Source organism: Epinephelus fuscoguttatus, linkage group LG22 (assembly GCF_011397635.1).
Source record: "Epinephelus fuscoguttatus linkage group LG22, E.fuscoguttatus.final_Chr_v1".
NCBI classification, from domain to species: domain Eukaryota; kingdom Metazoa; phylum Chordata; class Actinopteri; order Perciformes; family Serranidae; genus Epinephelus; species Epinephelus fuscoguttatus.
The window spans coordinates 2,181,781-2,209,217 of record NC_064773.1 but is presented as its reverse complement, the minus strand read 5'-3'; the positions used below and the strand labels follow the sequence as shown (position 1 = coordinate 2,209,217).

At 43.4% G+C, this 27,437-nt stretch overlaps 1 protein-coding gene and 1 long non-coding RNA gene across 3 annotated transcripts; one reads left to right on the top strand and one right to left on the bottom strand.

The window, feature by feature from the left end:
- Window positions 1-21,278, bottom strand: mdm1 (Mdm1 nuclear protein). Of its 2 annotated transcripts, none has more exons than XM_049567457.1 (16): window positions 21,080-21,278; window positions 18,174-18,273; window positions 16,985-17,131; window positions 16,496-16,693; window positions 16,276-16,367; window positions 16,056-16,193; window positions 15,297-15,461; window positions 14,100-14,215; window positions 13,929-14,016; window positions 4,365-4,591; window positions 4,131-4,277; window positions 1,995-2,080; window positions 1,842-1,900; window positions 1,499-1,766; window positions 469-531; window positions 1-381 (listed from the first exon to the last, which is right to left on the bottom strand). In XM_049567457.1, the coding sequence occupies exons 1-16, from the start codon at window positions 21,095-21,097 to the stop codon at window positions 272-274; spliced, it is 2,022 nt and encodes a 673-aa protein (XP_049423414.1). In that variant the 5' UTR covers window positions 21,098-21,278; the 3' UTR covers window positions 1-271. The 2 variants fall into 2 exon arrangements, with proteins under 2 accessions (XP_049423414.1, XP_049423416.1); XM_049567459.1 differs by having other exon boundaries at window positions 13,929-13,971.
- On the top strand, window positions 4,578-27,369 carry LOC125883249 (uncharacterized). Its single transcript, XR_007448477.1, has 2 exons — window positions 4,578-5,617; window positions 26,825-27,369. It is a non-coding gene; the product is annotated as an uncharacterized LOC125883249 (long non-coding RNA).
- Window positions 27,370-27,437: the final 68 nt, after the last annotated feature.

The window sequence follows — 27,437 nt, the reverse complement described above, 5'->3', positions numbered from 1 at the left end:
TGAGTTGTTCATGTCACTTTTATGACTTTGATGATTTCAGCAGTCACACAGTAAGAAACATTAATTACTACATAAATTAATTATTAAATAAACATAATTACTAAATGTATAAAACCCTGCAGTGTAAAAACTAACAATGAATTCATCTGTAAAAATACATTATTCTGACTGATTATCGTCCAACAGTGATCGATCAGCTAAACACTCAGCTCTGCAGACAGGACGCTTGTTTCCATGGCAACAGCAGCAGTTGGGGTGAGGAGGTCAGAGGTCATCTCTTCCCCCAGAAGTTCTCTCTTCTCTTCTGAGCACGCTCCAGCACGGCGGACGCCATGGAACAGGAGGCTGCTGAGCGCCACGACATCACCGACAGCCGGTCGTCTAGGCAACAGGAGAATAATTTGTTTTTTTAAATCAAGAACAAAATTTGGTATAATTATGTTTTTTTTCCTCCCTTAATCTGTTCACCTTCATCAGAGCCGCAGCCTCCTCCTGAACACTGCAGCTCCCTGAACCTCAGGCCCAGCTCACCTGAGGACACACAGGTACATGATTATTGATTACTGATCAACAATATACTGCAGTCACACAGAGCGGTGGGTCACATGGATAAAATGACATGATCATGATTATTATTGTACATTAAGTTCCCCTCATGGAATGTGTATTAGAGTCGCTTCAATTGCGAGAAACGCCTACAGTCACAGTCAAGCTGACCTTTGACCTTTTGGATATAAAATGTCATCACTTCATCATTTTATCCTGTTAGACATTTGTGTGAAGTGTTGTCATAATTAGTGTATGAATTCTTGCGTTATGGACAAAAACATGTTTTGTGAGGTCACACTGACCTTTGACCTTCGACCACCAAATTCTAATCAGTTCATTGTTGAGTCTAAGAGGATGTTTCTACGTAACAAAACCTGTAAATATAATATTTTTGGCCACTGTTGCTGCCGATGCTGCGGCATAATAAAAACAAAAGCAGCCCTGAAACACTGCCCTGTGGGACACCACCACTTATGGTTTTTGGACTGAATAATGTTCCATAAATTAACCCTTTGACATCTATCTGTAAGATCAGACTTAACCAACCTAATGTTCAAATGATTAAGGTGCTCTTAAGATAGTGGGACAGACAGACATCCCATAAACACAACCCTCCGGTCATCGCTATCGCTGGCACCAAGGCATAAAAACGTGAAGATAAATCATAAAAAAGTTTAATGGCTTCATCATCGTCAAACAAACTTTTGGCAGCTATTTTGATCACTGATCAATCATTTAATTAACGTTGTTAATTAATTAATTTAACGTTATTAAATGTTTTTTTTTTTTTTTAAACCAAAGATGCCAAACATTTGCAGCTTCCTGATTAATCGAAACATTTTTCACTAGTTTCTGATATCGACTAATTACAGTCATCACAGGGTGACTGATTGATAATGATTGTTAGTTACAGTCCTCGTATCGTTAGCAGCACCACATCGATACTCACCGTTGTGCTGGAAGTCAGCGTGTCTCAGAGTGCCCTGGATACAGTGCTGTGGGGGCGAGACTAGAGGGGGCGGGGCAACAGGGGACGGAGGCTTCATCCTGATTGGTTTAGAGTTAGGACTGTTGGTATGTTCGTGGTCAGGGGAGGAGCCAGAAGAAGAGCAGGAGCGACGTGTGGGGTTATTATCCGACCACGCCTCCTTCGGTTTGACCGGCACGTCAACCGCGGTCTCTGCCCCGGCTGCCATGGAAATAGCTGACCCAGACCTCTGTAGACAAAAACACCTCCGTATAATATCATAATGTTAAATAATATAATATAATATGTTTGATGTTATATCAACCTGTTTGAAAGGAGAAGATTCATCATTGCCTTTCAGTTTTCCCACCAGTAAAGCGCCTCCTGGAGGACAGACAGAGGTCACGGGTCACACACTGTGGTCCGAGCTGTGTGTGTGTGTGTGTGTGTGTGTGTGTGTGTGTGTGTGTGTGTGTACCGGTCGCAGGTGTGGTGAGGTCATGGTGAGTTCTCTGAACTGGTCGTATCTTCAACCTCGGAGTTGGTAACCTTCCCTCCTCCTCCCTACACACACACACACACACACACACACACACACACACACACACACACACACACACACACTGTGTCAGTTCCTGAGAACCAGTGTGGCTGCACAGAAACTGATGTGTCGGCAGGATGACACAGTTTTCTTTGTGTTTCTACCAGAAACAAGACGTCACGTCAGAGTGAAGAGAAACTGACTGACTGATGTACGACACTTATTTTTGTAATAATGCCACGTGGGCTAATGACTCCGTTGCAGAAACGTAGTGAAATCTCTGGTGATTAATCCAACACGATGCTTCCACGTCACACTGTGAGAAAACGTCCACTGACGACTTTGGTAACCGCCAAAAAAAGTCTGTCAAAATCCTGACAGTGCCAAAGTCTGACAGTGAGACCGCTGCTGCTTCTCACGTCTACAAACTGAGTGTGACATTTCATAAGTGTCATTTTTTTGTACAAAGTTCAGGGAAAACACACACATGAAATTTAAAGGAGCTATATGTAAGAAATCTAAAGCAAATAGTCGTAAAATCCTCCTAATATGTCACAGAGACTAAGGAGTAATGTTCATATAACATACTGATCTCACCGACAACACTAGTACAGCCAGAATATTCGCATTTAAAAAACATTTTTACGGTCTGCAAATCATGGTTATGTTTTGAATTTGTGTTTTGGCCTGTTGCGCCACCCACCGCCGTCTACCAGTCACGCAGTCAGTAGAGTCTCAGCATCAGTTACAGTTACGACTGAGCTACAGCAGCACGGCAAGCAGCATTAGCAGTGTCCCGGTACATAGCATTAGCAGCCGGCTCCTCCTCAGCTGTATCCCAGCAGCAGCGTTAGCAGCAGAGAAGCCGGACTTGCTCGAACGGTCTGCTGGAAAACCGAAGATCAAGGACGCGGCGACGCAGCCCTGCCACGGCAGCCGCCTGTGGGCAAACAAATCAGTCTCCAGCGTGCCGCTGTCCAGCAACCTCGAGTCTGTAGGGGAGGGGGGGCAGACACGACTTGCGGCAGTATTTTGAATTTGAGTGCAGTAACCGTTTTGGCCACATTCTTACATACAGCGCCTTTAAAGAGATTTGTGGAACCCTTTTTGGACACAACAAGGACGATCGTCCAGGTGCAACTGGAAGGTGGCTGCAAAGTTAAATGAGGCTCAGACCAGACCCTGCACTATGGTCGGCCTCACTATATCATCAAGCTTACAGTACCTTGGGAGGATGCAGAGGAGGAAGCCTGCAAGCGCAAAAAACACAGAGGCATGCTCAGCTTTCCCACGCACACACAACATTGTGGATGGAAAGCAAAGCTCCCTCCAGTTGAGGATCATCACGATCAAGGCTACTTCAGAAAATGGGAGTTTGAGGCAAGGCCCACCAGCAAATCCCCGAAGACCTCTCCAGAGCTGCTGCAAAGGGCAGTGAGTGGCTCAGAATGAGGAGAACAGACTCCACCTGGGCCCCAAAGTGAGCAGATGGCATCGAGGGATCGAGCCTGAGACACCAGGAATCACTGCTGAACCTTCTGGAGGTGGGCCTGTCAGTGAGACAGAGGAAACTGTGGCTCGGGAGGTCGAGCAGGTTGTTAGCTAACTGGAGGGTCAGCGGTTTGATCGGTATGTGAGTGTACCTCGAGATTAGATTGGACCCGATGGCTGGGTTGGCACCTTGCATGTGTGTGTTTGTGCAAGTGACGTCACGCTACGTTGTTCTGCGTCGCTCACAGGCAGTTAGGACGATGCAACAGAAAACAATGCACTCAAACTGATTTAGTCGCTGACGCACGCTCACGTCTCATCTGGTCAGGACACGGTGTGAGGCGCTTTGAGTGGTCGGGGATGGGGGGACTGGAGGGGCACTATCAACATGGGGCGTGTGATGGCTTAGTGGTTGGAGTGGGCGTCCCATGTCTGCAGCCCTTTGCTGTATGTCACCCCTTCTCTCCCTCCCTTCATGCTCGGACCATAAAGTTCAATGTGTCCAATAAAGGCAAAAAGCCGAAAAAATAATCTTAAAGAAAAAACACAATCTCAAATTGATTTCAATACAATTTTGCTCACTCATCTGTATTTTCTTCTTCCTCTTCTTCTTCTCCCCAGGCCGTACGTCTCTCAGCAGGAGGACTTTGAGGTGTTTGTGCTTTTACTTGTGTGTGTTTGTGTCCTGAGCCTGAAACAGAAGACCTCTTACTGGAGTTACTGGAGCGGCTGAAAACAGAACCACAAAGACAGACACTTTAAAACCAGCTCAGAGACGGTTTCAGACGATGCTCTCCCTCTCATCAGGTCTCTCACCTGTGCAGGTCCAGAGCCTCCACAGGCGACACGCTACAGCCGTCGGAGTCATGGCAGAGGTCAGAGGTCAGGCGGGGGGTGGGGGGGTCGGTGGATGAGTCGGTGGTGTCTGTGGGCTCCCACAGAGCGTTGTGTTCGGACACCAGCTGGCTCAGGTGGTCTCTGGAGAAATGACCTCCCCATGCTCGAAGGCGGTACAACGAGGCCTGCTGCCGCAATTCCTTTGCCTGGACGGAAACACCACTGTGAGGCTGTCAGCACATACCTCCAGAAATTAAGTATACAAACAAATTTAAATCAGAATCTAAGAGTTTGTAAGTGAGGCAGATACTGTGTGAGGTGAAAGGGACAGTTACTGTTGTGTTTATCTCGAATAAATGTCCATAAATCCACTCAGAAATCATAGAAAGAAGGCGCTCCGTCAAACTGCAAACAGGAGCTGCTGATAAATCATTCTGCACTTTTAATGGAGACACTGTGCCACACTGTAAACGACAGTAAGGGCTGAAACACGAGGCTCCAGCTGAAGGCAACTGGCATAACTCACTTCCTGTTTACACCCCTGCAAAAGACCAACGGCTGATTTAATGTGAAATATCTTTGCTTCAAGCTTATGGGACAACAACACAGAATCGATTTCATGTTGCTGCTACAGATTATGACTGTTTGTCTCTGAAACAATCTGCTGAGGTTATTTTTCTGTTTTAGTTTGTCACCAGGTTTCATTTCACTCACTCTCTGTTCCGCCCACTCTCTCGCTTCATGTTGCTCTATTTAGGACGAGCTGGTAAGGTGACTGCATCATGTCATTTAAAGGTCAATAAACACCACAGCAGAGTTTCTTGCCTCCTTCGTACACTGATACAATCTGGTGCTTATTGTGTGGATGAAGCTGTGCACACGTTACTCTGATAAGCATTTAACACAACCGTTTGTGACGTGAATCCATCAGCACACCTTAAATTTCACTGTGACAACTTTGACCATCACTTTAGTTTTTATATGACACACACTTTTAGTAATGACTTTAAAAATATAGATTCATTTGGTGCGGATTATGTGAAGGTCATATATTCTAATCCTCACTTCCTGTGGGCTACAGCAACACTAAACCCCTGAGCTTGCCTGAGAAGGACTAAATGCACAAAGCTGCTATTTTGAAATATCCCATGGAGAGAGACTCTCACTGCAGCCTGTTCTATTTTGTTGTGAAAATGTGGGCGTGCAGCCTCGTTCTGTGGACGATAAACCAGGTGCAGACTTCCATCTGTGTCACCGCTGATGAGGAAATACAGCGAGTGCTGGACGGAGCAGTGAGTGACAACAACCCCGCCCACATTTAAGAGGACTGTCTGAACACACCGAGGGTCTAGGTACCATGTCTGAAGGCTGACTGCTGGTTCCAAAGGGACTGGACTGAAAGGGTTTGGTGGAGACGGGGCGGAAGCAGCAACAAAAAGAAACACTTAGCTGATGCAGCGCTGCAGCATTTAAAGGTCAGTTTCAAAGGTTTTCTGAAAGTCAAAAACCTGCTGACCTAACTGACACAGATGAAGAACAAAAGAGGGTGACAGGGTGTAGGAACCATGTTGGGTGTTTGTGCCCGTGATGGACTCATTTAGGAAACGCTGACTGACATGTTTCAAGGGGAGTTATGAGAACAGGTTTGTGCAATCACACCTGGGATTATTTAACAGCTGTTCTAGTTTAACGTCAGATCATTATTTGATACTTTGGAAGACTTTGCTGTTATTGTGTAATTTGAGTTGCAGGTTGTAGATTCTGGTAAATTACCAGTAACCTGACCCTGACCCTGGTCCAAACCCTGGATAACCCCCAGCCTTATTTTCACAGCTAACCTCAGTCTGTCTCTAACCTAAACCTCAACCCCAAGACGAACCGTAAGCCTGACGCTGAACATCTCCTCGCTGACTGAGTGACAGCGGCTCTGAGTCTGTGAAGGTTTCCTCTGAACAGACGTCAGCTTCCCTCCACACACTGAAACTCTTCACAGGCCAGACTCACCGCAGAGACAGTGGAAAGTTAACCGGACGGTTGCACGACGCCCACACATTCATTGATTCAATTATTTATGTAGAAGAGATCATTAGTTTAAACCCTCTGTTGGCTCCATGCGGCACCTACTGACAGCCAGTTTATTAGGTACACCTGTAGAGATGAACTGATGTGGTTTAATACAACAGCCCCTCAGTGAATGATTATAACGTTCGGTTGTGTTGAAACTGTTTTGAAGAGGTTTCTGATGTTTTTTATGAATGAGAGTGTGGGTTTCGTTTCTGAAACCAGGAACTGAAAACAAGCTGCATTAAAACTGCTCACGCACACACATTTATACCAAACTAGCAACAGCTAATGTAACTGAGATAAATCATGTCCTACCAAAACTTAAAATTGTAACTTATCAACACACTCATTTTGTTGCTGGGGTGAAACATTATTTTTGAAAGGATTTATCTGTATGAAATAAATGTAATTTAGAAAATAATTTGATCTGCTTTAACTTTTTTATCCTCTAAACCTGCAGTACATACTGTGTAAAAATGTACAGCTTGTTTTAAAATATATTTTTGGTGAAAATGTTGACCCTTGAAAGATGTGTCCCTGATTTCCGTCAAATTTCTACAAAAACATCAATTAATCACATATAACAGGAATAAGCTGAATCACAGGGACTCCTGTCTCACTTCCTATTTTCATCTTTTTAAGAGAACAATAAAATTAACTATAACATGTCTTCTTATTGCCACTGCAGTGAAATTCATAAATATATAACTCTTTGTCATCTCTGTCAGATCTGACCTCCGACATCCATCATGTATGATTTTCAAGAAAAACATTTAATCACCAGCAGGTTGGCCCGTCACAGGGTTTAAAAATAAAAAATATTTTCCAGCATAACTGAAGAGTAAAAATAAAAAAACCAAAATGTTTTGTCTCGATTCTCAAAAATGAGTGAACGCATTAATCCTGAAAATGTATTTTTTCATTCAACTGAATCTGAGTTCGACTGTTAGAACACTTCAAACCACAAAGACATTAAAATTAAATCTGTAAATATAAGTATGTTGAAGTACAGTGTGACTTTGCCGCATTACAGCTGCGGTACGCAGTTTTATTTTTGGCAAAAGTCCCGTAATAACCTTTGAGCATTCTGTAATTTACGTGTTCTGAAAGGTCATATCAGGCAGAGAGAGCGTTTCTATTGGCTGATCTACTGATGCAGATGAGCGTGTGCGTCCCTTCAGATGGTGAGGGTCTGTTTCAATGCACTGCAGAGCAACCCAAAAACAGAAGACAGACTGATCAAACAGAGTCTGAAAGAGAGTCGGATAATAAACTAAATAAAACACGTGTCAGTATCAGTGAAGTGTTTCAGAGATGGAGAGAAAATGGTGCTAATAGTTTAGCCTTCTGCTAACAGGAGCTAAAGTTGCAACAATTAACGCAGATCAGCCAGTCTCCCATGAGTTCTGCACGACCTTCCAACTTTGTCCCATCACAGCAACTTCACTGCAAGTTTGAGTTTTTAAAACAGGTGAATTCTTATTTCATCCACAGGAAGAACTTTTATCATCACGCAACTAGTGTTCCTTGACTGGTGTTGGATTTAAGCTGCTGCTGTGTTAGCTTGAGCTCAGCGGGCAGAGAGCAGGAGGAGAGAGGCTCACGACGCAGTCCTTCAGCGCCGCTTTCAACGGCAGCAATAGCTAAGTGTTGGCCATCAGCTGTTGCTGCTGGGAAACACTGAACAGGCTCCAGATCCAAGACATCAACTACTGCAAACATCCCAAATTTTTTTTTTTTAGAAAAGCTGCCATTAGATCAGGCGTTTCAGGCTGCAAAAATCCCAAAAATAACCTGCAGGAGGGAGAAGGGATTCCTTATGTAACGAGAGCCTCAAATCAGTGTGTGCACTGCCTCACACAGCTACATACCACCTCGCTGGGAGGAGCAGCAGCTCTGAGACTGACCCCCAGTCAGCGGCCGCAGAAACCAGAATCGAGCCAGCACAAACTTCAGCTCTGGGAAGCAGACAGCACTGAATCTCCGCCCAGCAAACTTTCTGTTGCTGCTGTGACACAGGTTAGACTTGGTGCTGCTGGGGTTTGGCCTGGCTGCATTCCAACTGCCACAGCCACCAACTGAAGCTCCGATACGTAAACTTACATCTGGCAAAGTAAATGGCTGCAACTCAGGCTCAAGTGAACAACATAACATCAAGTGACACGACTGACCTGCCTGAATATTAACACCATATACAGACTCAGTATATTTACTCTGTCATACAGACATTTGTGAAGAACATTTCCAAAACTCTCTGGGTTGATCTATTTCTTCTAAATTTCTCCAGGCCTGAACATTTCTATTTTCAAGATAACATGACATTTCTAGGTTTTTAGGTTTTTTCAGTTACTGTATGAAGGCCGTGCACATGCCTGTGGTCATCAGGTGGGAGGGGCTTTGAACAGAGAGCTTTAACTGATGTTCGTTAGAATAATACAGCTACACTTTGTCACCTCTAAATCACAACACCACCTCTCTGTATCATAAATCAATCCACAAATTTACAAGGGTGTCCGCAAACTTTTGGCCATGTAGTGTAAAAAGTCTTGTGCTAAAAACGTAAATGCAAACGATGTAGAAGCCGTTTGCCCTGCGCAGCTTTAGAGAACGTACTTTACTGTTGTTTGATGTTTTCAGCAATAATCCGCAAAATTTATGCAGAAAAACTTTTCATCTCTGCCCCCCAACACACAACACTTTCCACAAGACTGGTGTGTGTGTGTGTGTGTGTGTGTGTGTGTGTGTGTGTGTGTGTGTGTGTGTGTGACTAACAGTGAGTTGTTTCCCTGAAATGAAGCACTGTGGTTTCACCGCTGACACTCAGCACTCTGGTTTTCCATCAGCAACACACACAAAAACACACAGTTTAGCTACGAAGCGGGCACTGTGCAAATCCCCAGCTGCCACATCAGTGAGGCTGATAAGGAAAACAGATCAACCACATCAACCATCCTCTCAACATGATGTTTAGATGTGCAGGTGGGCAAAGTCCTGCAGAGTTGAATTCCAGCTCACGAAAATCAGAAGTGGTCACACCTTTAGTGAAAGTGATGAAAGTACACAGTGTGTAGCTACACTCTGATTATCACCATGAACACACACACACCGCAGTCCCACATACACTGTGCTGCTGCCACAAACACTCACCAACTGTGAATTAATCCGCCACTGAAAATAGTCCCCAACAAAGTTCTTATTCCCTCCTGTTTGGTTGATGAAACTAAAGCTAGCAGCTTCTTAAAAAGCTTTGCCCAAGCTGTGTGAACGTAACCAGCTGACTCGTGGATCGATTGGTGATGAGCTGACAGTGGTGGACAGTCGGGATGCACGATTATGGCCAAAATGGGTATCATAATTATTTTGATAAATACTAAGATCACAAATATGCATTGTTTTTAGGGACACAATATTTTCACATTTAACTTGACACAGCACTGCTTTCACTTTCACATTGTGCTGCAGACATGCTACTAGTCTGTGCATCAAAGTAAGACTGGTGCTTATTCACAGTTCATCTCCTAGAAACTAAATATAAACTAGAGTTACTACTTCGTGGCCACATGCCTCATGTCCAGTGTCTCTGACAGTCTCCATCCATGTCAGTGAAAACATGGATGCTTCACACACAGAAGATCTATACAATCAGCACAGTTTCAAGATTAGAGTCACCAATTCAGTATCTGACCAAATGTCTCCCCTTCTGTTCCTGAGATATGACGTTAAAACGTGATGATGTCACAGTCAAGCTGACCTTTGACCTTCATTATTTTATCCTGTTAGACATTTGTGTCAAGTTTGATCAGAATTAGTGAATGAATTCTTGAGTTACGGACAAAAACATGTTTTGTGAGGTCACACTGACCTTTGACCATCGAATTCCAATTAGTTCATTCTTGAGTCCAAGTGGACGTTAGTGCCAAATTTGAGAAAATTCTCTCAAAATGTTCTTGAGATACTGCCTCGATGGGAATGAGATGGCTGCGAGGTCACAGGGACCTTGACCTTTGACCACCAAATTCTAATCACTTCATCCTTGAATGCAAATTGATGTTTGTGCCAAACCTGAAAAAAATTCTTCAAGGTGTTCTTAAGATACAATGTTCACAAGAATCCAATGGATTAGGTCACAGTGACTTTGACCTTCGACCCCAAAATTATAATCAGTTTGTTCTTCAGTCCAAGTGGACGTTTGTGACGAATTCAAAGAAATTCCCTTGAGGCGTTCTTGAGATATCGTGTTCACAGGGATGGGATGGACGGACAACAAGAAAACTGTTGCTGGCGCGGAGGCGTGTTGACTTTGTACCAAAACGTTTTACCCAGAATTAAATCCACAGAGACTGCTCTCACTGACATGTTGTGCTACAGTCCTGCTAATTAACAACTCTTAAAGTTTCTTTATGCTTCTGCGTACACTCGTACACTCGACACACCATGCACACAGTTGCTCCGCAGTTGCTGTGTGCCTATCATAGTTCTGCGTCCTGTTGGTCTATGTCGCTATGCAATTCCCAGCCAAAGCGCTTGGGGGCGCTGTGTTCTTTTATACACCTACCTAGACTCTGTGACGTCTATGGTCGTTGCTCGTTCATTGTTCGGTTATCTTCCGGCACAGTGAAGATGGCGACCAAGAGAGACAGACTGTTGCTGGAGCTCGAAATGATCGACATTGAACAACAAATGCTCTTATTACAAATGTTACAACAACGACGAAGAGAGAGGCGACTGCGCCATCTGTTGAATGGCTCAACCAACCGATCACATTGGAGACTTTTGAAAATGGCGGTCTTGTGGTGCTGCAGCAGGAAGGGGAACCTTACGAAATGCTGGCAATGATGTAGTTCGAAGGACCAATCATAGCTCTTGCAGTCTACGTTGGGTCTGCGTTGCCTCGACGCGTGGTTACAATTTTTTGGAGGGGTACGTTGCATCCCTCTGCGACCGCCCTCTGCATCATAGGTGTGCAGAAGCATAAACCTTGCCTTAGACTTAACCTTTTAACAGCAGTGGCGGTACTGTGACATGCTGCAGTGTCACTGTGAACGTCTATGTTAACAATGGATCAGGACGGGGATTAACAGCAGCACTATGGTAACATAAGCAATGTCATTGTTCTCTGGATCTCGTGAGATTTTTTTCCAGGTGGTTTAACAAGTTCGTTTTGTTGCTTCGCAGCACAGACACACGTCTCCACACTCTTTGGATTTGATTTCCTTCTATCCTGTGTCCACACAATGAAGATGATGATGATGATGGTAAATGACGGCTGATTTTCGTTATGCTCGTCTGCAGTTGCAACATTCTGGAAAGCTTTTCACAAGCAGGGTGTGTGTGTGTGTGTGTGTGTGTGTGTGTGTGTGTGTGTATGTGTGTGGTGGCACGAGCGGCTCCTCAACTGTGGAGGCTGCTGTTAGTTCAGGAAACACTTGGTTTGATTTGCATTTTAAGCTTCGACATCACAGACGATCAGGTTCATTTAACTCTGGGACGCCATGATCATGATTAATATTCAATTAACTGAGCTGACTTTATGCCACTTTACACTTCTACTCCACTACATTCATCTGACAGCTTTAGTTACTCTGCAGATTCAGATTATGAATATAAAATATGATCAACTTAAGTTTGATGATGTAATTATTATAAAGTATCCCACCTTTACCAGCTGCAGCATTGAAGATATAAGTAATCTCTCTGCATTAAAACGAGGAGACCAGTGTTACATATTGTTGAGTTGCTTTAGTGAGGGACGAGGACACACGTCAGACTTTTTCTGAAACATCTGTTTTCAGTCGATGCACCTAAAACATTATGACCATTGGCCTCTTTGGCAGCGTGCAGGTCGCAGCAACATTCGTTATATTAGCTGGGAAAAAACAGTAGTTCTCAGTAATCTGTAAAACAGTTTCCTTTGGAGAAGCTGACACTCGACTTTTTTTGAGGTCATCTTTGCAAATTTTGAAACCTGACTTTTTGGAAAATCTTGTGTGTCAACAGAGCGTCCCAGTTTTGGCGGTTCTGGACTGCTGGTGACTAACGTTAGCTGAGAGGAAGTCGGAGTACAAACTAATGTTGATGCATAATGAATAGAGTCTAACAGTCTAACAGTTTACAGAATTCAGTTTGGTTTAATACGATTCAGCAGAAAGATGAAATGCCTGAGACATGACCTTGATTAATCAAATTAATGTATTTATTAAAACAAACAAAAGTACGATCTTTTTTGACTTTAAAAAGTTTCTTTCGCCCACTGTGCCTCAGCCTAGTTCACATTACACAATTATCACCGCGATTTTGACGTCACAGAGGATCTTGAGAGCCACCTTGGGTCGGAGGTGAGTCGGCAGATAGTCTGCCACGACGAGTCCTCATGTGTGAACAAGCCTACGAGCAAGTCGCCCCCTCGTCTGCGACTGGGACTGGATATCTGGCATGCTAGAGAACTGGAGAAGTGTGACACGACTGACAAAGAGCATCAGCCAATGAGAGGCGGGATACGTCCCACGTCAGCACGCAGGAGGACGGAAGAAATGTGAGGAGGACAAGCCAGCAGGGTTGCCAGGTCCGCTTATTAGTCGCGACTTTGGGCTTATTTCTAAAGTGGAGTTGCTTATTTGGGCTTGCTCTCTAAACGTCACCTTCCTCTATATATATCCATCTAATAAGTTATTTAAATTCATGATAGCGTTTGAACTGTTTTATTCTGTGGTTTTTACTGGTTTATTCAACTGGTCTGTTTGTTTTGAAGAGGAGGAAACCTCTGAGGGGGCGGCACGGTGGTGTGGTGGTTAGCACTCTCGCCTCACAGCAAGAGGGTTGCCGATTCGATCCCAGGCGTGGGAGCCCTTCTGTGCGGAGTTTGCATGTTCTCCCCGTGTCAGCGTGGGTTCTCTCCGGGCACTCCGGCTTCCTCCCACAGTCCAAAGACATGCAGATTGGGGACTAGGTTAATTGGTGACTCTAAATTGTCCGTAGGTGTGAATGTGAGCGTGAATGGTTGTCTGTCTCTATGTGTCAGCCCTGTGATAGTCTGGTGACCTGTCCAGGGTGTACCCTGCCTCTCGCCCGATGTAGCTGGGATAGGCTCCAGCCCCCCCCGTGACCCTCAAGAGGATGAAGCAGTTAGAAGATGAATGAATGAATGAATGAAACCTCTGAGGATCATTCTGCTCCAGCTGTGACCCTCCGGAACACTGGACGGTGAAGGAATTCTAACAAAGTGAAACTGATGCTCTGTCCACCTCTGCTAGCTTGTTACCGAACATGTTCTGTAGACTGACGGTGTATTTTCTCTTAAGTGGCACTCGGCTAGCAGTTTCAGCCCTGCGTCCAGCCTTTATGCTAAGCTAAGCTAAGCTAAGCTAAACATGACAGACCCCTGCAGTGATATTAAACTTCTCATCCAAGCTGCAGCTTGATGAATGTGATAAAAACAGGAAGTGACCCCGCCCCTCATTGTGTGTGTGACTGCTCCCTGACCTGAGGGGCGGCGCTGTGTGTGGCTCCGCCTTCCTCCGCGATCCTGTATAGAGGAGAACGAAAGCTGGTCTCATACTCTGTCAACATCCTGTCAGACAGACAGATGTTCATAAACACGATGCATTCACAATACGCAGTAACACACACACACGCACACACAGATAAACACACCTGTGTCCTCTCTTCACTGGAGGAGGAGGTGGAGGAGTGCCATTATTTTTACTGTGGGCGGGGTCATCCTGATTGGGGTGGGGCTTCTTCTCCAACTTCTCCTCCCTCTTTTTGTTCTGGAGATGAAAACAGTTTGAAAACTATTTAACAAACAACACTAAAACACAATAATAGAAAAGCAACTGTAGCTAAAACTAACCATTAACTTATTCATCTGCACATTATTTTCTAATTTTATTATGTTAAAAAAAAAGTGGAAAAATGTACATTTGAATTCTTCAGAGGCCACAAAATGTCTTCAATTAGCTTGTTTGTCTGATTCAAGTCTAAAAAAATTAGGTGACAGATGATAGATATTGTTTTTTCCCTTGCCACATTTGTGCACACTAAGTGTACAAAGGTTCATAATTTTACTAGCTTTGTTATCAAAAGAGAAAACATGTCGCTCCAGCAGTGTTTCCCTTCTTGCATGCACCAAATATGGCGTTCAATACGTTGGTAAAACAAGAAAATAACTCAGATTCAGGATCAATGAACACCGTGCTGATCCTGAATCAGCTGTTGCCAAACACATTCCAGATGGTAATCGTTCCAGATCAGATTTGACGTTCTGTGGCGTTAACATGATGGTATCTCATTTCCACACAACGAGGATGATGATGATGGTGGTGGTGGTAAATGACGAATGATTTTCGTTATGCTCGTCTGCAGTTGCAACACTCTGGAAAGCTTTTCACGAGCTGCTGCTGCAGGGTGTGTGTGTGTGTGTGTGTGTAGTGGCACGAGCGGCTCCTCAACCATGGAGGCTGCTGTTAGTTCAGGAAACACTTGGTTTAATTTGCATTTTAAGCTTCAACATCACAGACAATCAGGTTCATTTCACTCTGGGACGCCATGATCATGATTAATATTCAATTAACTGAGCTGCCCCAGTGGAATGTAACTAAGTACAGTTACTAAAGTACTGTACTTGAGTACAATTTGAGGTACTTGTTGGCCTACCAGCTAACATCACGCTACATTAGCAGACAACAACCGTACTCTGGGCTGCCTTTGGGTATGAAATGTCCCACGTAAAATAATTTGTTTCACCTTGTCACATAAAAATTCAAATGCTCTGTACTGGTACTGCAGGAAGTACACAACAGGGGGCAGTGTGTGTGTTTTTGTGTGTGTGTGTGTGTTTGCTCTTCATACCGTTTGCGTGTGGAACAGTGGGACTCTCTGCTGATGTTCCAGGTGTTTCCGCAGGCGGGGCTTGCTCGGCGGCGCCAGACCCTGGAAGCTGCGCTGATACTCTGTTTCTATTGGAAGTGGGTGTTTCTTAAAGGGCGGCACAGACCTGTGGCTGGACTGGAGCACCTGCAGGGGGGGTCAAAGGTCAGCAGTCACTCACATACTAATGTAAGTCTTCATAGGAATGGACCACACTGTGCACTGTGCACCTCTTTTCATTATGAAACAGAAACATAGACTGTTTCTCTTCTTATGTTTAATGTGACTGTTCAATTCATTCAACCTTTGACCCCTAACCCTAATAATCAATAATATTAAGGATCAATGAAATGACTGAGTGGCTCATTAAACCACTTATAACGCTCATCAACTGAACATAATAGAACCAGTTATATATCATTAACACTCAGTAAACTCATCAGGGAAGTTTTTCTTCACTGAAGTTAAACCAGCTACAAAAACAGTGTTGCTCCATCTAGTGGACAAACAACAGAACTACTTCAGTAATACAGCCCTCAGTGTCACAGCTGGGACACAGCTGGAGTATAAGGTGTATCGTTATCATAATAGAAATAACAATAATAAACTTTATTAAAATGGCACCTTTCAAAACACAGTGCTTTACAAAACCAAATAAAAGACCAAGCAATAAAACAGAAAACACATGAGAGAGTAAAAACAGGCAAGAATAAAGCTGTTAGAATCACTGATTCAGCGTACCTGTTCTGCAGTCAGTATGGGTGAAGCAGCAGTTGCAGGTTTCTTCCAGCTGAACTGTCTGTGGTACTCTGACCTCTGACTGCCTGACCTTTGACCTCCTGCCCTAAGCCCCGCCCTCCAGCGCAGAGCATGCTGGACCTGCAACACAGGAAGGAGATGACACCAAGACAAACCTGTGGTGGACGTATTAGCTCAGATATGTGGCTACAGTTTGGCTCACCTCGTTGGCAGAGGGCTGCTGTCCGTCAGATGCTGCTGTCAGAGGTTGGCTCAGCTGTGGTTGGCTGTCGGGTTTGGAGGGGAGGGGCTTTGCTGAGGACACAGAGACACATGTAACAGGTCAGAGTCAAGGGTCTATAGATGGAGAGATTTGTATGGTGTTTGAATTCTCAGAAATAACAAGAAGACGATGAAAACTGAGTTATGTGATGTTTATTTACCGGATTTCCCAGCAGCCTCTGGTTCTAATGATAGTCCAGGGTCTGCAGCAGGTCGTGGTCCAGCTGGAGGTTGTGGGTCTGCAGCAGGTTGTGGTCCAGCTGGAGGTTGTGGGTCTGCAGCAGGTCCAGGGTCAGCTCGTGCCCTGGGAGGTGCTGGAGGATTTGGCTCCTTCTTGAGGGCTGAGCGACTCCTTGATGCTGGTGATGAAGACAGGAGACATTTAAAGAACATGTTATTAGCTTATGATGCTAACATGCTAAACAGCAGCTTTTTGCTATTTTAACATTATAATTCCAAGCATGTTACTTAAATTAAACGTGATAAATGTATCTTAACACATTAATGTCGATATCTTTAACCGTACGCTTCTTAATATGTTAACAGTGGATTAATAGAGACAAACCTGCTTTTTAACGGCACATTAGAAACTTTATTGTGTTCCTACTCTAGTACACTTCTGAGAGGAGTCTGTTATGGAGGCGTCCTACCAGCAGGAGGTGCTGTTCTGTGTGCACAAGGAGTCAGCTCAGCAGTGAGGGTGTCCTGTGGAGGGCAGAGCAGAGAGCTGCAGGACTGAGCCAGACCACCAGCACTGAGCTTCTTCCGACGCTGCAGACGTGGTTCTCTGCTGATACCTGAGAGGAAGACATGTCAGAATTACAAGTGAAGTGCTTCGAGAGGCTCGTCACACCCCATATAAAATCCACCCTTCCTCCCACCCTGGACCCCTTCTGGTTTGCGTATCAGGCCAACTGATCCACAGGCACAGGCAGTACGGGTCCACAACACCACATCTAACACCGTCATCCTCAGCACGGGAGCCCCCAAGGATGTGTGCTCGGCCCCTTCCTCTTCACCTTGCTGACCCATGACTGCTCACCAACATTCTGCACCAATCACATCGTGAAGTTTGCGGATGACACGACCGTGGTGGGTCTCATCTCCAACTACGACAAAACTAGCTACAGGGGTGAGATCAGCCAGCTCGCCACGTGGTGTCGGGACAACAATCTCCCCCTTATTGACCTCAGGAGAGGACACACTGAATTACCCCCACTGACCATCCACAGTGCTGCTGTAGAGATGGTGAGCAGCACCAAATTCCTGGGGGTGCACATCTGTGAGGACCTCTCCTGGATGACCAACACCACAGCCCTGGCGAGGAAGGCTCAGCAGCACCTGTACTTCCTCCACAAACTGAGGAAGGCCAGAGTCCCCCACCCATCATGTCTCCTTCTTCTGTGACACCATTGAGACCGGGAGCTGCACTGACTACAACCTAAGCACCCTGCAGCACATAGCGACCACAGCTGGAAAGATCATTGGTGTCTCACTCCCCTCCCTCCTGGACATTTACAACACCCACCTCACACATAAAGCTCTGAGCATTGTGCGTGACCCCAGCCACCCCTCACACAGCCTCTTCTGCCTCCTGCCATCAGGGAGAAGGATCCAGAGCCTTCGTGCCTGCTCCACCACACTCATCAACAGCTTCATCCACCAAACTGTCAGGACGCTCAACTCTCTCTGACCACTCAAACTGTTATTAATCAAATATAGTGAACAATAAAACAACTGGGCCCAGATGTGTCACCGTTACAGTCAGTGAGAGTCAGTGTAGTGTGAACAGTGGAGCTCAGAGGAGTGAATCTGTGCATTCAGATTTCAGTAACTTACCCATCTGGTCAGAGCGCAGGCCAGCCAACAGGGCGCAGCGCTGAGGAGACACACTTCTGGAGCGGGAAGCCTTATAGCTCTTCTGGTATTCACTCTGACACTGACACAAACACATTAACACACACAGACTGTTGTGTTTGGCTCTTTACAAATCCAACTCCTGCTTCTAAACATTGCTCAAACTAAACTTTATTCTAAGGCGAGACATGGCAGGCTAAAGATTGAGATTTTGGGCTAGTTTACTGGTTGAATATGTGTTCTTTCAAACTGCTATAAAGAAAACATTTAAATTATACATTTAGACATTTATTTTATTACATTTTGTCTACTTTGTGGCAGTACGTTTCTCCTGAATTTACCAAACAGTTAGCATTGTGCAGTGTAGGCCAACATGTTTATTAGTTGGGCTACTACAGCTGTAGGCCTCATGTCATGTTATTAAATGATCAATTGAAATATACTCTATCATTATCACTAAGGGCCTGAACATTTATTCTGTTTGTGAGCAACTGACCTATGGCTAAGTCCCGCCCTCAAACGCAATGAGCCAATCACAGTGCGTATAGCCATTCCCATACACTGGGACATTCTCTGCCTGGACGTCCATTGAAATGCATTACAGAAAGTCAGTTTGTTGGGTTTTATGAGCTTTTTCTGAGATTTGAAGTTTAAAAATGGTCAAACGGTGTGCATGGGGTACATGCAACTCTGACACAAGGTATCCTGAGAGGCTGGGCGACCAGGTGTATTTTTACACTTTAAACCACATCTCAAGCGAGAAAAGTGTCTCCTTTGGATAAAGTTGTGTGGTAACGTTAGACCACAACATCAACTCAACGTGAATAAGATTAACAATGATGTCTACATCTGTTCTAAGGTAAGTCAACATTGTGTTTGAGGCAACATATTGTCACTTTGCTGGAAAGAAATATAAAGTTATCTTTAACATCTCTAGCTAACGTTAGCTAAAGTTAGCCTAACGTTAGCTCCTAGCTGCGTTGTTCATCATGTCACCTTGTTTGCTGGGAGTTCATTAGCCTATTTTGTTCTAGTTTTGTACTTTGGTGATTGTACATCATTGTTAGCTGTTGTCCAAAGGGCTCTAGTTAAGCTAACGTTAACTTCTGGAGCTTAGCTTCATTAACTTATCTGTAATGGCAGAGATAACAAAGGTTGGCAAACGTTATGCTGAATGATTCAGTGTAAATACTGTAGCACCAAACTAACGGAGAGACACTCTTGGTAAAGATGGTAAAAAGGCCGTTATCCTTTTCTCATATTCTGAGCCAAAAACCTTAACTTCAGTGGCACTTTAACTTGTTGTCTTTGATGGTGACGGCAACCAGATGCGGTTCACAAGCGTACACTGTGACCTGTAAATTTTGGCTTGTAATTTAAGCTTTTCATCGACCTTCTCAACAATAAAATGATGAATATATCCCTCCAATGCGTAGTTTAGGCCCTTTTGGTTACTTCTCAATGACATCTGATCGTTATGTCTCCAAAAATCATCAGTTGCCTCCTGTGAAATGCCGTGTACTGTGACACCTGCCATAGCGCCGGGCACTGAATGTTGATAGTTTGTCTGAGTGAGTGGAGGGGGCGTGGCTTAGCCATAGGTCAATTGTTTCCAATAGAAATGTATTAAATTCCCCTATGTAAATCTTTGAATGCCGTTTTCCCAAAATGAGTTTTTTGCCACACTCCAAGTGGAACGTCTCAGCCTTTGTGGCACCTATGTACACCAAACTTTCCAGTTACACACCTAGCTATATTCTGAAGATATTCACACAGGGATTTGTTAATAAATCATTCCTAGCCTGATTTATGTGACATTTTATTCCCAAAAAATATGTTGAAAATCAAATTTTTTAAGGCTATGGACAGTATGTTTTGATTTTATAGGTAATAAAAGCAGATATCCTTAAAACCCTCTGTATTTTTTTTTTTTTCATGAAAAGAAGAATTTTGCACCTGGCTTTATCAAGTGCTCAGATTTATCTTCCTTAAATATATGCAAATTAGCACATTTAATGAGATAATGCCTAATTTGCATAATTAAACATTAAAATGTTAAAAACTTGCAACACATTTTTTTTCATACTATTGTAAGTAATCAACTGAGGAAGTTTCATAATGATATCTATTATTTTACCCTATTCACCTGCAGTGTCTCACCTTAAATTCTAATAGAGATCCAAACGCCTGCAGAGACACCAGATGAGTCACAGTGAATGTTAGAGACGTGTTAATAAAATGATGCACAAGACATCTGCAATATTTTACTTTAAGTATTTTTATTATTTAGCAGCTTATACTTTGACTGAGGTAGGTTATAAAATGCAGGCTGTTTATTAGTACTTTTAATGAAGTAAAGGATGTGAATATTTCCTCCCCCACTGGGCACCATCATGTGTCACAGAAGTCACAGAAACATACTCCAACAAATGATGACACATACCCATCAGCATTTCTCCCATTTTAAATAACTGTAGTTATTAATATGCACCTCCTGTAGTCTGAGTGATCAAACAAAACAAGAACACTAAATAATCAATAAAGATAATATCACAGATCAATCATTATCTTAATGCCTAATATAAGTTATTGAGTTTATCCCTGGCAGGTGCAGCAGTTAGCTGTAGGTGTACAGTCAGGTGAATGTCAGTCTGCACCTGATTAGCAGGATTAGCTCATTACATCACATTAAATCACATCTATCCTCACTCTACAGTCTCGTGCACACTTCTGTCCGGTGCACCGGAACACCGCGAGACGTTCACGAGACCTAAATCCGTCTGTAAATCTGTTACAACCACTTCATGGATATTAGAGTTAGCCAGCTAGGTGGCTAAGTTCATTAGCATCAGTTTGTTTGGCTAGCGATGCTAACACCTGTTGCTTACCTTGAAGCGGACGGTCATGGCGCTCGCGCCGCCGACAGAACACCGCGAGAAGTCACTGCTTTGTCATCGCGCTGACGTTGAGTTTGTTAACAAGCTGCTGGTTAGTGACGTATAGTTAAGGTTAGTTAACTAACCCGAGCAGCCGCTAACCAGCTGCTCCTCAGCCTCGGCTACAGGGACAAGCTGCCCGCCGTTGCCATGGCAGCTCAGCGTCTGACGTCAGCGCGTTGAGGACTGACGTCAGCCGTGTTGTCGTTCTGTAAAGATTAATTTTTATTATTATTATTATTATTATTATTATCATTATTATTATTATTAGTTGATTATTAATCGAACAAAACCAGACAGACAAAAATAAATAAAATATAATAAAATAGTATGAACACACACAGAGGTTTACCTGATTATTAAAGTTCTAAGATTTGCATAAATTAATAGTTTTGGTTAGTTTTTTATTAATTTTGAAAGCAGGGGAACATTTCTTAAAGTTGTTCACTTCCTGAAAATAATATTGAGCTAAAATAATGAGCAAATTAATTATATATTTTTCATTCTTGGAAAAATTTGGATTTTTTAGTAATATTGACAAATGTGTTTTTTAAAACTTAATAATGACCCTCCTCTCTCCCCATCCTTTTTGTTTTATCTTATTTCTTGGAATCAATAACTTGATTTGGATCCACACATTTTAATCTGAATAATAATCAATAATGATACATGAAAAATGACTAATTTACTTTGATATATTTACACAAGCAAGCAGAAGATTAGGACTCTTTAAATTAATTTAAGTCTCAAAATTGTATAAAGTAACAAGACCAAATCTGATCATCTTTTGTTCAGGACTTTAGATTTTGTTTTTGTGTTTTCGTTAAAATAAGTTTATATTAAAGTAATATATGATGGATTGCTTTAATTGTGCATCAGTACATGCACTAAAAAAATACGGGGTCAATTTATTAACTCAGTTTCAGGGCATGTGGCTGTGGGTCATTCTCTTGGGTTATGTTCAGATGAAGAATGAATAATGACCCAAGTACTGATTCATATAGCTGACCTGTTGATGTATGTGTACTGTTAATATCTACAAATGATACGTGCAGTAGTGTAAATTCGGCCTGTCTATTTATTTTATCTTGCTTTTATTTTTTACTGCTGACAATCATCACAGGTGCACTATAGATTAATGTTGAACTGTGCAGTATCTTTACTTCCATCAGTCATCTTTTAAATGGGACAATGAGGTATTAATGTTATAGAGTACAGGTGGCTGGCTATTCCTCTCTGTAGGTCGCTGATGGAAACTGTACTGTTAGATAGAAAGATTGACAGAGCCGATATTATCAGTGTGAGGTTTAATAATCCTCAGCAGCTCCTCCAGGCTGTTACCAGAATGAACACCACACTGGTGCTGACGCTGTAGCTCAGCAAGCTAATCCTTATGTTAGCTTACAGAGACTCTGGAGACAGACACTCAGGCTCAACTGCACAAACACAGCCACCATCCAAAACACAGTGACACAGGCCTCCAGTCACACATTCAGGAGAGCAGCCCTGAAAACCTGTCTACAAAATGAACCCAGATTAATCTCCCCTTTGTGACTACATCTTCCTTACCTGCAGTAAGATCAGTTAACGTGATCAGAAACTATTTAATCATATTGTTGGCTGCAGAGGCAGAGGACATGGAGAGGCAGGACATGTTGACAGCTGCCTGCGACCGTCACAGAGTACTAAGCAGCAGCGTCTGAGTCACTGACATGTAATGATTACTACATGTGCTGCAGGTACTGAGCACTGTGTATGTATTTACAGTACATAACAATATGTATTTGACAGTCATAATCCCAAACGTATCAACAGTAGTATCAGTGGTAAAGGCTGCAGTGGTGAATGACAGATGGAAAACTCTGATATATGGTGTTAGCATGCTGTTTAAAATAGAGACTCTGCTGCTGTCCTCTCTGACACACACACACACACACACACACACACACACACACACACACACACACACACACGTGTCAGTGGTAGTTACAATCGGTCGTTGCTATGGTAACTAACGGAGCCCTCTGTGGGAGTGGCAGGAGGGACAGTCATCAGCTCACAGCAGAGATTATTTAGTCAAAGCCAAGGTCAGGCCCCTGGTAACCCCAGAACCAAGGGACTATGGGGAATTTTATAAACTACAAATCTGCTTACGCAGCAACCAAATGATGTTTATTTTATCAGCTGTTCAAAATGTGGTGCACGGTATGGCGGGGTAACAGGATATTGTCTACAACATTTTGCGACAAAAGGAAACCCACACTCCTTTAGTCAGCCATTTTTAATTCATGGATGGCCACTGGTGCAAGTCACGGTCATCCAAAGTAATCCAAACTGGACAACTGACCAGAGAGTCCGGGCTGAAAGACTCTGGATATCGAAATTAAAGAGGCTTGAACCATTAGTACGCCTGCCTCAGCAGAGGACCGTGATCACCAGTGCATTGAAATAACAACTTCTGTTTTCCTAACCAGTCGTCAAAGTTGGGACAGACCAACTCTGGTTGAGACCTGGGAGTCATTTTGACTGTTCACCTAACCCTGACTTCTTATCCTAAACCAAACCATGACCCCTTTACAAAGGTTAAGGAACATTAAAGGGATAGTGCACCCAAAAATGTAAATTCAGCCATTATCTACTCACCCATATGCCGAGGGAGGCTCAGGTGAAGTTTCCTCACATCCTCACATCACTTGCAGAGATCCAAGGGGAGAGGAGGTAGCAACACAACTCCACCTAATTAGGGCTGCCACTAACGACTAATCTGTTGATTATTTCTTCGATTAGTCCACTAATCATTTCATCAAAAAATGTGTTAAAATGTTGAAAAATGTCGGTCTGTCTCTCCCAAACCCCAAAATGATGTCATCTAATGTCTTGTTTCGCACTCACGCCAAAGGGTTTTAGTTCACTGTCACGGGAGAGTGTGTGAAGCTGCCAATATCTGAATGTAAGAAGCTGCAATAAGAGTATTTTGGGTACTTTTGTAGTACTTTTCTATGAAAAATGACTCAAACCGATTAGTCGACTACTAAAATAGTCACCGATTATTTTAATAGTCGATTAGTCATCAATTAGTCGACTAATCGTGGCAGCCCTACACCTAATGGAGGCTGACGGCGCCCCAGATTCAAACATCCAAAAACACATAATTGAAACGACAAAATATCTTCATACTTAACATGCTCGCTGGTCTCACACACAAGCGCGCACATGAGCGCGGTGCCCAGAGAGGCAGTCAGAGCTACAGGCTACAATGAGGCTAAAAACAGAGTTCAAATGAGGTTTTTCCAAACAACTTTTTATGTCGGGGCTTCAGGACACTTGGATCACTACAGACGAGCAGTATGGAGATATTTTGTGGTTTCAATGATGTGTTTTTGGACGTTTGAATCTGGGGCGCCGTCAGCCTCCATTAGGTGGAGTTGTGTTGCTACCTCCTCTCCCCTTGGATCTCTGCAAGTGATGTGAGGACTCTAAAACTTCACCTGAGCCTCCCTCGGCATATGGGTGAGTAGATAATGGCTGAATTTACATTTTTGGCTGCACTATCCCTTTAACAGTGCAAAACCAACAGAAAATAAAAATAAAAGGCAGCACAACAGTAAACTGTCACCTCCTGTAAATGAACAGAGCTTTGAAACGTGGCACTGCAGCTCACTGAGTCAGTGAAGCACAGCATTAAAACGTCCTGTCTGAAAAATGAACTAACTGTGACCTCGTACAGAGAATATGTAGTTTATCCTGAGACTTCAGCTGTGTGTGTTTCCAGCGGGCACTGTGGCACACACACTGGGTATTCTAAGCCAAAACATGATCTCTTCTGAACTGTAACTAAGTGTGTTTGTGCCTAAACATAATCACACCTTAACCACAGTGCAGATGAAACTAAAGCTGGAACGTACCTGCTGTGTCACACAGAAACACTCGGTGTCAGCAGCTGTCTTCATGCAGCCTCTCTGCTCCGACAACAAGGTGAATTCATCTCACTAAACGTTTCCCCACATTGTCCTCTTTCTGCAGTCGACACACTCTGCTGTCTCAGTTTTGGTCATTTGCTTTAAAATGAATAAATAAGATAAGTGCTCTCTTATTTATTTTATCTCTTTGGTTTGAATAAATGTCCTGTGATCCAGTTTTTAAGTGATATTATGGGATGGTGAGTGCAGAGTGTTGCTGAGAAACACTGTTGAACACAGTCACATTTATGTTTTACATATTTACCTCTTTATTTTCTTCCTTTTCACGTTTTCACTTTGAGACCTGAGTTCATGTCTCTCACCAGAAACTGTGTCCAAATCCAAACCTGAGCAGAGCAGCAGTTTCTTCCCTCCTGGTTGTTGTTGCTGAGATGAAACTTTAAAGATCCCCCTGGGGCAAAAAACAGCTCAGAGTGAAACTCACAAACACATCGGAGGAAAACCACAGAGAGGAGCTGCTGCTGCTGCTGAGTCTGAGCTTTTAAACATGTGGACAAATATTTCTTTTTTTTTTTTACATAACTCAACAAAAACCTGCAAAAAAACCCCCACAAAGCAGTTTGCTTCCTGAGACTCCTGTTCAGACAGGAAATGTTCATTTATGTAGCTTAATTCATTTATTATTATTTTTAAATGCTCAAAATAAAGTACATTTCTCAGTTCAATTCTACATTTCATTCTTCCTCTAACCGCTTCATCCTCTTGAGGGTCGCGGGGGGGCTGGAGCCTATCCCTGCTGACATCGGGCGAGAGGCAGGGTTCACCCTTGACAGGTCACCAGACTATCGCAGGGACTGTGGGAGGAAACCCACGCTGACACGGGGAGAACATGCAGACTCCGCACAGAAGGGCTCCCACGCCCGGGATCGAACCGGCAACCCTCTTGCTGTGAGGCGACAGTGCTAACCACCACACCACCGTGCCGCCCCAATTCTACATTTAAGAAATCCAAATATAACAGGCCGGTTGTCAGTTAATGTCTTGATCTCATTCGGCTCTCCAGAGGATGAACCCTTTAGATTTTAATGACTCCATGGTCTTTACTGTAGCGCCACCCTGTGGACAAACTGTGTATGCAGTTCAGTTCATAGTTTCTGTCTCCACAGTGAAAGTTGTGGATGGTACCAACAGCAGCGTTCCTTAGCGTCCCCATGTTTGGTCCCCCCTCTGTTGGGGTACCTAGCACACAGATCTGGTACTAAAAGGTGGAGCTAGAAACCCTGCAGTCTGATTGGTCAGTAGAGGACGCTCACTCTGGTTTTATGTAACCTCTGTTCATACATCAGTAAACTACAACTATAAAATGAAAGAGAAAAAAATCACTTCATTCACTGGGCCGACTGCCGGCAACTTTTAAGGTGGAACGTTAACTTGTAATGTTACTCAATGCATGAGTTGATGACGTGAATCCATCAGCACACCTTAAATTTCACTGTGACAACTTTGACCATCACTTTAGTTTTTATATGACACACACTTTTAGTAATGACTTTAAAAATATAGATTCATTTGGAGCGGATTATGTGAAGGTCATATATTCTAATCCTCACTTCCTGTGGGCTACAGCAACACTAAACCCCTGAGCTTGCCTGAGAAGGACTAAATGCACAAAGCTGCTATTTTGAAATATCCCATGGAGAGAGACTCTCACTGCAGCCTGTTCTATTTTGTTGTGAAAATGTGGGCATGCAGCCTCGTTCTGTGGACGATAAACCAGGTGCAGACTTCCATCTGTGTCACCGCTGATGAGGAAATACAGTGAGTGCTGGACGGAGCAGTGAGTGACAACAACCCCGCCCACATTTAAGAGGACTGTCTGAACACACCGAGGGTCTAGGTACCATGTCTGAAGGCTTACTGCTGGTTCTGAAGGGACTGGACTGAAAGGGTTTGGTGTTGTTTGGTCTCTAAGTGACGGAGCTGCCTCAGTTTGATTTAAATCTCTGAACAAATCACATGACGATCAGCTGCGACTCTTTGTGGCAAGTTAGCGAATAAACTTTTATTATGCCTGCACAATCTTGCCAGACTGAAGGTTAACATATCAAACAGTTAAAATGTGTTTCATTCATCCATTTTTGATACATACAAAAATCACTATAAAATGTCACTCTGTAATATTGTGGGCTTTTTTCAACATTCACAAAATAAACTGATTGTTTCACCGCACTTCTTCCTGTGGTAAAAAAAAAAATCATCACATCTTTCTGTGAACAACAACTCAGTAAAGATCAACCTCATCACTGCTCTCCTCAACAATAAGACCATTTTCTGTCAAAGAAAATCAAACGAGGGAAAAACAGAATAAATAAAATGAAAAGCTTGAGATA